The sequence below is a fragment of the Triticum aestivum genome, chromosome 1B, assembly GCF_018294505.1.
Source record: "Triticum aestivum cultivar Chinese Spring chromosome 1B, IWGSC CS RefSeq v2.1, whole genome shotgun sequence".
Taxonomy (NCBI): domain Eukaryota; kingdom Viridiplantae; phylum Streptophyta; class Magnoliopsida; order Poales; family Poaceae; genus Triticum; species Triticum aestivum.
The window spans coordinates 572,794,999-572,807,746 of record NC_057795.1 but is presented as its reverse complement, the minus strand read 5'-3'; the positions used below and the strand labels follow the sequence as shown (position 1 = coordinate 572,807,746).

The window sequence follows — 12,748 nt, the reverse complement described above, 5'->3', positions numbered from 1 at the left end:
GAGGATTCTTTTTGAAAAACTGCTTTTTCTTGGGCACATTATTGTTATGAGCATGGTTCTCATGCTTCCTTTTCCCAGAACTAACATGGAAAGCTTGATCTTTCTGTTCACTCTTAATTCTCTCTTCCTCCTGAATGCAATGTGCAATGAGTTCAGGTAGTTTCCATTTGATTTCAAGAGAATTATAGTTTATCTTGAATGGATTGAACTGTGAGGGTAGTGACCTAAAAACTAGGAGCACAAGAAGCTCTTGGCTCTAGTCACACTTCATGGTTTTAAGCTTTGCCGCGGCATTGCTCATGCTCAAAATGTGCTCCCTCACATTTCCATTTCCTTCATATTTTGCAAGCAGCTTGTGTAAAACCTCATCAGCATACACTTTCTCTGAGCCTTTAAATTGTTCTTCCACCGATTTCAAATATTCGGCTGCACTTTCATTAGGGGGAATAGCCCCTTTAATCTCAGTGGAGATGGAGAAGTTCATAATTAGGAGTGCCATTCTATTGGACCTCTCCCACTTCTCAACTTTAGTGTCGTAGGCTTTCTTAAGCTCAGCATACCCAGTGGCATCCTTTTTAGGTTCCACTGGTTTACTTTCCATTAGTGCAAGGTCAACATCATGCCAACCCAAATGCAAAAGCAACAAGTCCTTCCAAGTTTGGAAGTTGTTTCCCATGAGTGGTTCGATATTCTCGAGACCACGAGGACCGGAAGCTGTCATGATTTCAAAATATCATAAGCAAAGGAAAAGAACATCATAAAATTAAATTGCACAAAAATTAACCTACGTTGGTTTAATCAATTTTCATGCAAAAAAATAAAACAAAAATTAACTCCAAATTATATCACCGTTAGGCAGAAAATAATAAGGAATTAACAGAGTGATTCAAAAATGTAAAGCAACGTTGGTCTGTATTACAAAAAAGATCACATTAATCTCATGTGTAATATCAATTTTCCAACATTAATAATTCACCATTTATTGAAATTACCATGAGATGAAATATGCCATAAAATGACACAAACATTAATTCATAAATGTTTTCTAAATAAAATTTCTCATTGGTTCCATTTCATTCAGAAAACTGAAACATAATTTAACAGCATTATTTTTCTGGCAATTTTCTATTTTTAACAGTGCAAGAACATTTTTGGGAATGATCATAATACAGAAATACACTGAATAAATAGAAAATGCACTGAAACTTTATTTTAGCCCATCAACCCATGGCGGTCCGTTAAATTTCTAGCCCAGCAGACGAAAACAAAAAAAAAACACCTTTTCTGCGGGCTAAGACAACTTGGGCCGAAGCCCAGCCGCGAAAACGGCCTGTATAATGCCCGAAGGCCTGCCCTGAGCCACCCGTCGCTCTTGGCCGTCCGATCGGGCCGATGGCCGCGATCGTCCCGCACGGAGCAAAACGAGCGAGCGTCAAACCCTAGCCTCATTTCCCCATCCCTCCCGATCCACTCGCTCACGACGGCCACAGAGACGGCGCCAGCGGCGACCGAAACGGGCCGGCCATGGCGGCACGGTAGCTGTCCTCGCCGGAGCAGCGCATAACAAACTGAATCCAGTGCGCTCCTCCGGCGAGCATGGCTCCGGTGTCACGCGCATGGCGCCCTGTACAGTGGACGGGAGGTCATTTCGCCGGCTGCTGCCGGCACTGGCATTCGACGGCGACGGCGACCTCCAAGGTGTGGAGGCCAGGCGACGCGCGCGTGCGTGAGCGCGGCAGCGGCAGCTGCTGCTTCATTCCGCGCGCCACCTCGGAGGGCGGCGGCGTTCCGGCCATGGCATGCACGCACCGCGGCGGCCGTGCGGACCCTGAAGGCCGGCATCATCTAGGTGAGCCCGTCATCTTTTCTCTTCTTCCAATTTCATTCATCATTTGGACTCACCAATGGAGGATTTCACAAAAGGAAAACTAGGGTTTCAAATTTGGGGATTTCCTGGAGTTAGGGTTCGGCTGACTTTAACTTCGCCAATTCATCATGTTCTAATTGCTAACAAGAACTAAAACCAGTGCTAATTGCCATATCTTGATGCGGAAATGTGGCATAGCTAGACTAACAGAACATGTTAATCATCATAATTTCTGTTATTTGATTAGCACTAATCCTGTAGCAAATAGTCCTTTAACCGAAATCAATGAACCCTAACCTAGCATTATTAACTTGAACAGTGGGCAATCAATCTAATCATGAACCATAATCTTAAGCCTTAATCATCCGTACGTAATCATGATCATCAAACTTAAATAGATCATCTTAGGGATCTAATGTAGGCTTAACCATGCTCAAGGTACCATTGTTAGACAATAAATCCCGTAGGATCACTTAACAGATCGTAAGCCAGGCATTAGATCACCTAATTGCATATGAACAGAGAGGGGTTGAGTGATCTTACCACCAATGGAAGAAGCCATTGGTGTAGGCGATGCGAAGTCCCGTGCCTGCTCGATGCAGGCGTGATGCAGACTTGGGGTAGATATTCGCAGCGGGTAGCGGCGTCCCTCCGGGCGCCACCGGCACTGCCCTGGAACACGGGCAGTGGTAGGAGATGATCTTCCCGTCGTGCAGCGCTCCCCCAGATCGGTTAGGGTTTTGGGATGTGGGGAGCAGGAGTAAACCTTACGAGAACTCGTCTGAAGTAGGTGCCGGCTGCTCCCTCATCTTTTAATGTGCGCTGGCGACAGGGGACCAAAACCATAGTTGGTTAGGGTGCCCCCGATCAGGACGCGTAAGTGGAGATCGAGGGGTACGAACGTTGGTTCGTGACCTCTTTGTTTCTCTTTAATGTAATTTTATTTCTGGTCTTTTGTTTTCGTTTCGGCCCATTGGACCTCTAGATCAATACCAACACTATATGCATGTGCCTTGCATGTGTTCTCAAGTCACGTTATTCCCCTGGATAGCCATATGGTTTTGCTCCGCTCCCTTTTGCCTTCATCGTTTGGGGTGAGAAATTCAACCGGGTAAGCCAAGATTTTCCACTTTCTTTGTACTGATGTGTTGTCTACTTGAGTTTTGGGTTGCCGTTTCGGGTCTCTGATTCCATTGGCTAGGGTCGTTGCCTGTTTGATCCGTTGGGAAAAAGCACATACTCACGCTAGGCAGTGTTGTGCCGTGCGTGAGTGGTTCATGTAGGCAGGGGTGATATCCCCTACAAGTTTAGGCTCGGCCATCTTGCCGAGTTCTCAGGCCATCGCCAGCCTCACTTTGGCTGACGTGAGGGTCCTCTCGTGGGCGTGTCCTGCATGGGAAGAAAATTCCGAATTCTGCCCTGCTTACCTGACGTGAGACGGTGGACACCTGTCTTGCATCCCTGCTCAAGCGCTAGCGCTCAGCCCGTTTCTGCTAGGGACCGCAGCAGTGTGCCGCGCCATCTGGTACAGCAAGCGGAGGACGGCGCCATTGCCGAGCGAGCAACCTCGCCGCTGGCACCCACGTGCCCACCATCTTAGGCTGGTCATAGTGGAGTCTAACTTAGACTAGTAATTTGACTAGTAATTTGCATATCAATTTGACTAGCAACCTCGCCGCTGACCAATTTCTATATAAAAAATGTTGATAAAATAAAGGGAAAACCATGTCACAAGATTTGTAAAAAGATCTATAAGTAAAGGTAAAAGACATCCAGTTACACCATACATCACATTGGCACTCCCTCGGGTCCTTTGTACTCCGCACATAAGAGTTGTTTGAAGTCAAACTTCATAAAGTTTAATCAATTATATATAAAAAAACAATATTCATAATATAAAATCAATATTAGTAGATGCATCATGGATTTTATCATCATATCATATAAGTTTAATATTTTAGATGTTGATATTTTTTAATATAAACATGGTCAAATTTTATGATTTTTTTTGCAGGTAAACTTTATGAAATTTGAGTTTAGATGAACCTTATATGCAGAGTAAAAAAACCTGGAGGGAGTACATTTCATTTTACTCATGGTTTGTCTAAGTTGGTAGAAAGAATCAAAGAAACGTCTTTCCAGCGGCTGTACCGTTGCATGCCTTCATGTCATTTCTTGTGTCACCTATTTCCTGCCGTGAGCATGCTAGTAGAATTTTCTAATCCATCTCTCTCTCTCTTACCCGTTGCTAGTAGCCTAGTAGTACTACACTCACGTGAGCATGGCAGAGCTATCTCTCTCTTTCTCTTTACTGTTGCTAGTCCTACTAATCACTAATTACGTGAGCATGCGGGAACTTTCTACACAGAGGTCACGTCGTCAGTTCGTACAAGCCTGTCCAGAGAGCATGCTGCCACATTGGCCGCGAATCCCTGCAGTACGGACCGTTTGATACACTAATCCAACGGTGTAGTTGCAGCCACTTGTCTTCTAGCTAATGACATTAAATGTGAGCCATTGGATAAATAAGATCCAACGGTCCATATGAGTTGACATTCATACATCTATACTACTGGAGCATCAATCCTAGCCACTGGTTTTCCAAATCTAACGGCTGAGATTAGAGGGATTCGTAATGAACAATAGCATGCAGCTGAATCTACTGGGTTCTGGAACTATCGCATGGTACCTCCTAGAAAAGAAGACCTATGCCTCTTCTGCCATGTTGTAATTGTCAGGTTGTGAACTTGTGATGAGTAAAAAATAAACGTAGGTTGTGAGTCCATGCGGGAGGAGAAATAGAAGCTGAAGTAAACAATTTGTGGGTTCCACCATGTACATCTTTCTTTATATTCTTATAGAAAAAGGTGACAACAGGCAGTGGTTGTATTGTAGCAATTAGTAAATTTCTAAACTTCATTTTGCGCACATCAACAATATATATTTTTTTGCCCAGAATTCATTTTCAAAGTAATGTATGCCCCCCGCTCCTCCTCATTTTGTTATAATCGCACCATACTGTTAAGACGTGCATTGCACGTGCATACACACTAGTGTTACTAGTGCCTTTTTACATCAGCATGTACGGACAACCTGGTATCGCATGCATAAGCAACATGTGCTGCACATAAGGACTGCATATAAGAAACCAATATCCAACATCAACATTTGTTCAGGCTACACAATCGCGCGTTCCGCGACTCTAGGACTCGCCCATTAAGGCATCAAATTAAGCAATTAGATTGAATAAGCTCCATCGATCAGCAGTATATACATAAAAAAGGTAATATTCAACAACACCATTTTTTCAAGCAAAGACATCACACAAAATTGCAGACACATTAACAGCTTGAAACGACCATATTTTCCAACCTGATAAGTGTTTTTAGTAGACATCTTTGCGGGGCCTGTCTCCACACCTTTTCCTTCCACCATCTCGCCTTTGGCAAAGAATGAAGCAGAGGCTGTTGAGACCCGCAATGAAGAGATAGACAAAGGACGGTGAGCGAGAAGAAAACACACGCCATAGCCAAGTAGGAAACAAATAACCACAGTCGGCGCGAGGACCAAATAGACCACAAACACAAACCCGAGCTGGCACCAAAAGCTAATGGGCCATTGGACGCCGCTGATGGCAAACAAAGCACCTACAAAGAGAAACATAGATTAAAATCGCAGGCGAAGGGAAATTGCGGAAGGAAAATTTGCCGGGATAGTTAACAAAGAGACGACGCGATCTCCTGTGATTCTGGGAAGGAAGCAAATCGCGAGGCAGATTTCACGCTGAGATAGTGCCGCGATAGCGGTCTTTCCGCCGCGATTTTAAACTATGCTGAGAAAGCTCGAAGAATCCCCTACAAAGCAAAGTAAGTGAAAGGCCGGTGTCCAGTGTGCGACATAAGAAAACAGATATCTAGGAAAGCGCAACCGCATTAAGGAAAGGACCGAAGCACCCACAAAGCACCCCAACTCGCACAAGCGAAGCATCGTCCCCAGGAGTCACCTCATAGGTTAGCCTCGGCGGCCTGGGTCTGTTACTCGCACCGCCAGTGGGCTATACGAACGAAACAGCAAAACACGTAGTGAATGACGATGCATCCGCGCGTGCCCGTGTCGGGCGAATGAAACAGGCTGGCACAAAGTGAACGATGTGGCTATGCATACCCAGGTTGGCGAATGGAACAACCCCGGGTGAAGCAAACGATGTTGCGAACACGTGCACCCTGCTCGCGTGAGCGAAACAGCCTGGCAGGGGCTAGGCGGACCCAGTGGCACCCGACGTGCACGGGGCAGCATGCGAGCTTGATGGTTCATGGACCTCCGAGGAAAACCGGTTAGGTGTGGGGTCCCTACTGTGATAGGAGGGTTGAGGGCCTACTAAGGAGGCATCGACGAGAGACCCGGGCGCTACGAACAGCGCGGAGGGCACTCTCGCATGTCGAAGTCCCTAGGAGGCGGATACTCTAGCTTCCTTTATTGGTGTAGTGTACATCCAACATCCATATGTATTGGACATAGCATCGGTTCTATCCCATGGCAAGACAGAGCAGTAGTACAGACTTTCTCACATCTATTACTAGTATTTACATTTTAGTCACGATAATAAGAGGGTGAGGAAGTACAACACTGAAGATGGATGGGTGGCAGGTGACTGCGGCGGCCTCATACCCGGCAGGCGTCCAGATTGAGGAGTGCGCCGGACTGGTGGGTGCCCCATACCCGGCAGGCGTCCTGGTTGGGACCTTAGGTCTTAGATGTTAGGTTTGGCTGCGAGATCTGTTTGATATTAGGCCTAGACTATCAGCATCCCTGCATCAACTCGATAGGAGTAGGGACACATTTTGCCTAGACGGTGGCTTTAGTCTTATTGTTGTATGACCTTGTAAGGTCTTGTGTGAATAATTAATAAAGTGCCTGCATGCATCGTCCAGATGCAGAGGCCGAGGGTCCTCCTCGTTTTCTAAAATAAATAAATAAGAGGGTGAGGAGTGTGATGCAGACATTGAGTGACTTGAAATGAGAAGCATCAATAATTTCCTCTCTCGAAATAGACTTCCGCCCCGCTTTATAAATAAAGCAACGGTCCATACAATGTCAGTTCCACATCACATGACAAATAATGGCTGGGGGCACAGCACAATCAAGCCCAGGAAAGAATAAAGAAATAGAAAAAAGCCACCTAGTGGCGGCCACAAAGCGGCACTATGAGGAAGATAGTCGACGCATCGAAGCCAAAGGCTCGTCCATCATCAAGCCAAGTCAGTCAGGATCACGCTGCCTCGAGAGCGGGTGCCAGTGCTGCAGGAAAGCAAGGAATTTGAAGAAGGAATCAGACGCCTTCCTCGGAAAAACCTTCTCTATCATCATATTATTCCTAGTCGTCCAAAGGGCCCACGACATCGCCGCAAAAATAAGCCAAAATAAGCAGCGGTGATGTGTCGGTTGTAAAGCTCTAAGCTGGAGGAATTCGGCGAGATTTAGGGCCTCCCATTCAGGCCCCAACGCCTCGCGGATATAGGTCTAAAGAACCCTCACCGCGGTACACGAGAAGAGGATATGGGTCCCGGTATCTGGTACCGCACAGAGAGGGCATATACAATCACCAGGTCCGTGCCGCTTAAGTGATCTATTCCCGAGGGGAGGCGATCCCGTAGTAATTGCCAAACGAAGATCTTAATCTTTAGAGGGATGGGCGCTTTCAATAATGGGGACAGCCAGGGGGCGGCCGGAGACGGGCATAGGGCTTGGTATGCCGTGCTCATAGAAAACTCCGCCGACGGTGCGAGTCGCCAGGATAGCGTGTCCGGATAATCCGGGAGCATGAGCGGGAGGGCAGCCCGCAATCTAGTCGAGTCGTTATTCTCGGCTTATCCGAAGATGCGACGAAACCCGATGTTCCACTGTCCAGCTTGGAAAGCCGTAGCCACTAGAACAGACGGATCCGCACATATCGAGAATAGGCCAGGGAAGGAATCGCGGAGGAGTTCAGCATTCAGCCATGGGTCCAGCGAGAATTGGATCCCTTTCCCATTCCCCAAGGAGAAGGAGGTCCCTAGGCGGATGTCCTACTTGATCCTTTGGATGGCCCGTCAGAATAGTGAGCCCTCCATCTGGTAGCAAGCTAAGAGCGGGTCTCCCCTCAGGTATTTCGCTTGAATGGGTTGCAACCATAATCCTCCCTCGCCGCGTAGGATGCGCCAGACCCATCTTACACTACTAGGGAAAAGTCTATACACAGAATCTTACCAGCAGCGCTCCCTAAAACGCTACTGCTATTTAGCAGCAGCGCGTGTTAGAGAAACGCACTGCTGACAGGAAAATAGCAGTAGCGCGTCCACCGCAAACCGCGCTGCTGCTATAATTGCCATGACCTCGCCCCCCCCCCCCCCCCCCCCGCTAGTTATAGCAGTAGCGCACTTTATTGAACAGCGCTACTGCTATAGAAGTTAGCAGCAGCGCATTTATGGGAAAACCGCTACTGCTAAGATCAGCCCACAAGTTTAGTCCCACCTCGCTCCGTGAACAGGGTGTTTACCACCTTAAATATGTTATTTCTGAAACTACCACAACCAGTTGGTCTTCACTGAACTCTATGTGTAAAATTTGTGGCCGCAATATGAGTCCTCTCCGGTTCCTACCGGATAGGACTCATATTGACAATTCAGATTGTACACAAAAAGATCATTGATGACCAATGTATTTTTGCATTGACGTATTTTTTGTATAGTTACACTTAGCAGTAGCAGTTTATGTGCAACGCGCTACTGCTATTCTGATTATCTATAGCGCGTTTCGGCAAACGCGCTACAACTATCCCTACCTTATCCCCATGCACACGACCGGTGCGCCCTCACTCACACTCTCACTCTCTCCCCCGTGCCGATAACTGTCGTCGTGCGTCGCCGCCGCCGCCGCCTTCGTCCGTCCGCCGCCGAGGTACTCCCCTCCTTCCGTCCCTCCTTCCTCCTCCTCGCACATCCTCCCTCCGCCTGCAGCCGCCCCTCCCTCCTCCTCCACCGCCCTCCTCCCTCCGCCTGCGGCCGCCCTCTCCCTCCTCCACCGGCAGCCCTCCTCCCACCGCCCTCGACCTCGCCGCCCCTAGTTGTAGATGTTAATTTAGGGTTCATAGCTAGTACTAGATGTTAATTTAGTTATTACTAAATTTTTAGTAGTAGTAGATGTTAATTTAGAGTTCATAACTAGTTTAGTAAGTAAATTAATAAACTAGTTGAAGTAGTTGAATTAATAGAACTAATGTATTTTTAGTAAGATAATTAATATAACTAGTTGAACTACTTTATTTTTAGAAAGAACTAGTTTTTTTCTATTTATAGTAAGTTTATATTTAGTAAGAACTAGTTGAATTAATAAAACTAGTTGAACATGTCATATTTGTTGTTATTTTTTAGTTTAAGCAATTATTCGGGATGTATTAGTGATAACTTATATGGTTTCAGGTGACCACCGTCGTCCCCGTCACCGACCCCCTCCGACATCCCCGCCGTCGTCCCATTCACCGACCCCCTCCGACATCGAGGTGAGACCAGCCAAATATCCTTGTATATCTTGTGTTGTTGCTCAAATAGGATATGTGGTTGCCCAAGTGGCCCTTCATGTTCAGTTTACATCTCCGAGTGGCCTATGTTTTGCCGGAGTGTTGATTAATTTCCGTTTCGGTAAATTTCAGGCGCTCGATATGTTCTTTTTTAGCAAGGTCATGCCGGATTTTTTTCGTGAATACTGGCATGACTTGTGCTAGAATATGTACAAGTTTAATCTTTGAATTATGAACGTAGGAAATGTCGTACTCGGACGACGACAGTCTCCCGGGGGAGTGTAGCTGGTGCCACGATGATCGAGGTATGTGCGACAGGTTCGTTCGGCTGGACGAAGATTGGCATTAAGCTCGAGGAGACCTTCGATTGTGAAACGGTACGCAACAACGACAAGTGTTTTCTTCGTAATTAAGCATGACTTCAACTATTTCAACGTCTAATTTTCATATTTTACAATTCGACTAGCTTATCCCATGTCATGCAAGACGCTATGTCTTGGAGAGGATGGGTTTTGAAGACCATGAAAATTTCGAAACAAAGAAAATACACCTAAGGACCCATCATGATATGGATTTTGAAGTAAATCTGTGCAATGCTCAGAGCGTAACCCATTTTGGTTGCCAAAATTGGGAAGCACTTTGCAAAATGTATGGTTTTTATGAGGGTATGATTGTCACCATGGATCTTGGTGATCCTGACATCGAGCAAGACAATATGGACATTTGGGTCCTTGTTGACACGCTTCCGATTGTACCTCTATGTGAGTTTCTCAAACATAGTTATTAACTAATTTATAGTGTTTATTTTAAAATAGTTGATAGCTTATTTCCATTGACAACTTATTTTGATTCTTCAAAGACTGTGCGGAAGATGGTAGATAAAACCCACTACACCGATGGCACCGAGTTAACGTATAAGGAGAAAAATAATTTGATCGCATTTTGTACTCTTCTTGATAATTACAATAACTATTATCGAACTCCTCCAAATTATGGTGAATACGTGCCACTAGTGCATGTGTTGAACCACGGTAACTTCTCTGGAGATACCCTGGTAAGATTTTTTACTATTACGACATCCGTACATCTTTTGCATACTTCTAAAACTAGTACATCATTGCTAACTACGAAGTTATTATTATGTTTTTCAACAGAAACTCCCGATGGATTGTGTGCCTCATCTGATGTCTCTGCATGGTCGCCTCTCAGTTCTGAACATACTGCCAGGTAAATCTACGGAGCTCACCTGTGCATATCGGATTTCTAAAACCCGTGAACACATGTTCATCAAAGAATGGAAGAAATGTATGGACATTCGCAAGGAGGTTCTTGGAAGTAACATTCAGCGAAAGGCAAGAATTGGAGACAAGCTAATCTTCATTCTCCATAATGGAGAGTCAGGGGCTATCTTGTTTTTTGCTATTTTACCTTAGAAAATGTAGTAGGTCTTAATCGAATGTAATAGGTCCTATGAGGTACAATATGTTTATTATGTGGTAATGTGTTAGAGTTGATAATGATGATCTTGAGGAGGTGTTATGTGATGTCAATGATGAAAACGATGATCTTGAGGAGGTGTTATATGACAATGATGTATTATGATGATAAGTTGTTAATGATATGATGATGATGATGATATTATTATATCATTGGGTGAAAGAACCGCGGATTAGTTTCAAGTGGATGGACATCCACGTCCAACTAATCCGCGGTTCTTTCCCCTCGTGATGTAATAACTCATTATGATGTAAAAACAATCTCTAAATTCCTGTTGTATGAAAACTTGTGTAAAGATGTATGAATACAACATGAAATAAAAAAGAAACAAAATACTAAATAATAGTAGTAACGCGGGAAAGAAAAAGCTCTGCTACTAATTATCAGTAGCGCGGTTCTGAAGGAAAGCGCTACTACTAAGTTAATTTATCAGTAGCGTGGGTCCAGGCGCACTATTGCTAAGCATTAGCTGTAGCGCCTTATCAGTAGCGCTCCTGCCCGCGCTACTGATAGGCCTAAAACCCACGCTGCTGCTAGGCTTTTTCCTAGTAGTGTTAACATGAGCGCCACGTTCATACGAGACCAAGAGCACCAGCAATGATTGTGTAACCTGCATGCATTATAGGCTCAGATGGAGGAGATTCTGCGCCGATTGGCATACCGGAGCAGTAGATCGCTCCTTCGGGCTCCATTGATCTGAACGAGGAATATCTGCACGAGAGCAATCAGACCAACACAGAACTTCGGTGGCAGTGTTATTTATGAAATGGCCACCAAAACTTAAGTCTATAATTTAGCGTGACTGTGCATTTGGCAGTGCATGTGTCCGATGTTGGAGCTCATCCACGGATCATTCACACCAAAACATAGTGAACACATACACGAACAACTTTTGGCCAAAGGCACTTGCCATGCTTTGTTCTTCTCTGTATTTTCTTTTCTATATTCTCAACTCCTAAGGTACAATCATAACACAGCTCGGGTAGCCTATATAGAGGTGCGCAGCACCGACCCAAGAGAACATGTCCTACACGAACAATACTTCCTAGTACAACACGGACACGCACGCGTATACTACCCGCAAAAAAAAGCTAGGACGCTTCTGGACGCGGAATAAAAGCACTTGGCGACCACACTCATTGAAATCTCACCATTGCTTTGTTGTATAGGGATCAGTGAATAATTGAATGAAATGAATAGACGTTGTTCAATACACCGCTCCATCGTAGATGCACAGTGTGTACATGTTTGTTGGCATTAAATGCACAAAAAAACTGACAAGTCAGTACATAGACTGTGAGCCAGTGCAGCCATGGCACCGAGGCATACCGGCGAGCTGCGGCTCCACCTCTGCTGAAACGGATAGGCACCACCATGGGACAAGTACCGTGTGCTTCTAACGTGAAGAGAACTCGTGAACCAGATGCTGGCCATGGCAATCTGCTTCTGTGAGTGCAGAGAGAGAGAGAGAGAGAGAGAGAGAGAGAGAGAGAGAGAGAGAGAGAGAGAGAGAGAGAGAGAGAGAGAGAGAGAGAGAGAGAGAGAGAGAGAGAGAGAGAGGAGAATGCAGCTGCAGAACTCTGACACGAAGAGCTCCGGCGAGTCTATATCGGTGAGACTGGACCTAGTGATTCTTCTCTATGGAGCGAGCTGTATTTCTGGATCATAGACTGTTTTTTTTTATGCTGGGGAAGAGGAACAGTGGCCTCGTTTGGGCTCGTGAGAAAACAAACAGTAGAGAGAGAGAGAGAGAGAGAGAGAGAGAGAGAAGGCTGCCCGGACTCTCCTGCGAGGCGTTCTGGGCACTCCTGGCTGCTACTAGAACACAA

At 45.6% G+C, this 12,748-nt stretch overlaps 1 protein-coding gene across 2 annotated transcripts; it reads left to right on the top strand.

Annotated features, from left to right (window-relative positions):
- The first annotated feature begins 1,426 nt into the window (after nt 1-1,426).
- Nucleotides 1,427-4,821, top strand: LOC123139193 (uncharacterized). Of its 2 annotated transcripts, none has more exons than XR_006469505.1 (2): nt 1,427-1,849; nt 3,882-4,821. XR_006469505.1 is itself a non-coding variant. In XM_044558998.1 (2 exons), exons 1-2 carry the CDS (start codon nt 1,597-1,599, stop codon nt 4,325-4,327), a joined length of 345 nt encoding a protein of 114 aa, XP_044414933.1. In that variant the 5' UTR covers nt 1,429-1,596; the 3' UTR covers nt 4,328-4,821. The 2 variants fall into 2 exon arrangements, 1 of the variants encoding a protein (XP_044414933.1); XM_044558998.1 differs by having other exon boundaries at nt 1,429-1,849; nt 4,236-4,821.
- Nucleotides 4,822-12,748: the final 7,927 nt, after the last annotated feature.

Excerpts from the sequence above, each read along its gene's own strand:
- LOC123139193 (XM_044558998.1), top strand. The coding sequence starts at position 1,597 with ATGGCTCCGGTGTCACGCGCATGGCGCCCTGTACAGTGGACGGGAGGT. Across the intron at positions 1,850-4,235 it reads TGAAGGCCGGCATCATCTAG|AGGTCACGTCGTCAGTTCGT; the intron begins GTGAGCCCGTCA and ends CTTTCTACACAG.